Source organism: Pteropus alecto, unplaced genomic scaffold (assembly GCF_000325575.1).
Source record: "Pteropus alecto unplaced genomic scaffold, ASM32557v1 scaffold24, whole genome shotgun sequence".
Lineage (NCBI taxonomy): Eukaryota > Metazoa > Chordata > Mammalia > Chiroptera > Pteropodidae > Pteropus > Pteropus alecto.
The window spans coordinates 4,721,980-4,722,333 of NW_006439192.1; the positions used below are offsets into that span (position 1 = coordinate 4,721,980).

The 354-nt window shown below is 42.1% G+C and overlaps 1 protein-coding gene across 1 annotated transcript in view; it reads left to right on the forward strand.

The window, feature by feature from the left end:
- GOT1L1 (glutamic-oxaloacetic transaminase 1 like 1) overlaps positions 1-136 on the forward strand; it is an 11,744-nt gene extending 11,608 nt beyond the window's left edge. Inside the window, exon 11 of the mRNA XM_006916466.2 lies at positions 119-136. Coding sequence (XP_006916528.2) covers positions 119-136 — 18 coding nt within the window. The remainder of the gene's footprint in view (positions 1-118) is intronic.
- The last annotated feature ends 218 nt before the right edge of the window (positions 137-354 follow it).

Here is a 354-nt window from a genome sequence, read left to right on the forward strand (position 1 = left end):
CCTGGCATCTCTAGGGTTGCTGCTGTTACCACCAAGCTTCAAGGTGCAGTGGGGGCTGGGGAGGCTGAGTCCCTTTAACCATTTTGCCATTGTGGACTCATGTCCTTTCCCTTAACAGTTCCTGCAGAGGTTCTAAAGCTCTAAAATCATAAGGCTGGAACATTTAAAATGACTTCTTAAAAGACTAAAAGTGTAGAAGAAAATAACATGAAATTGGGTCATCTAAGTGATAGTTTGTGATTTTAAATTTTGTTTTCCATTATTGGGGTCCCTCTTCCCTAGCCTCTAGCCTGCCTCAAGATAGTGCTAACATCTTAGGATATACCCAGAAACCTCTTCCAAGTCTAGAACTGA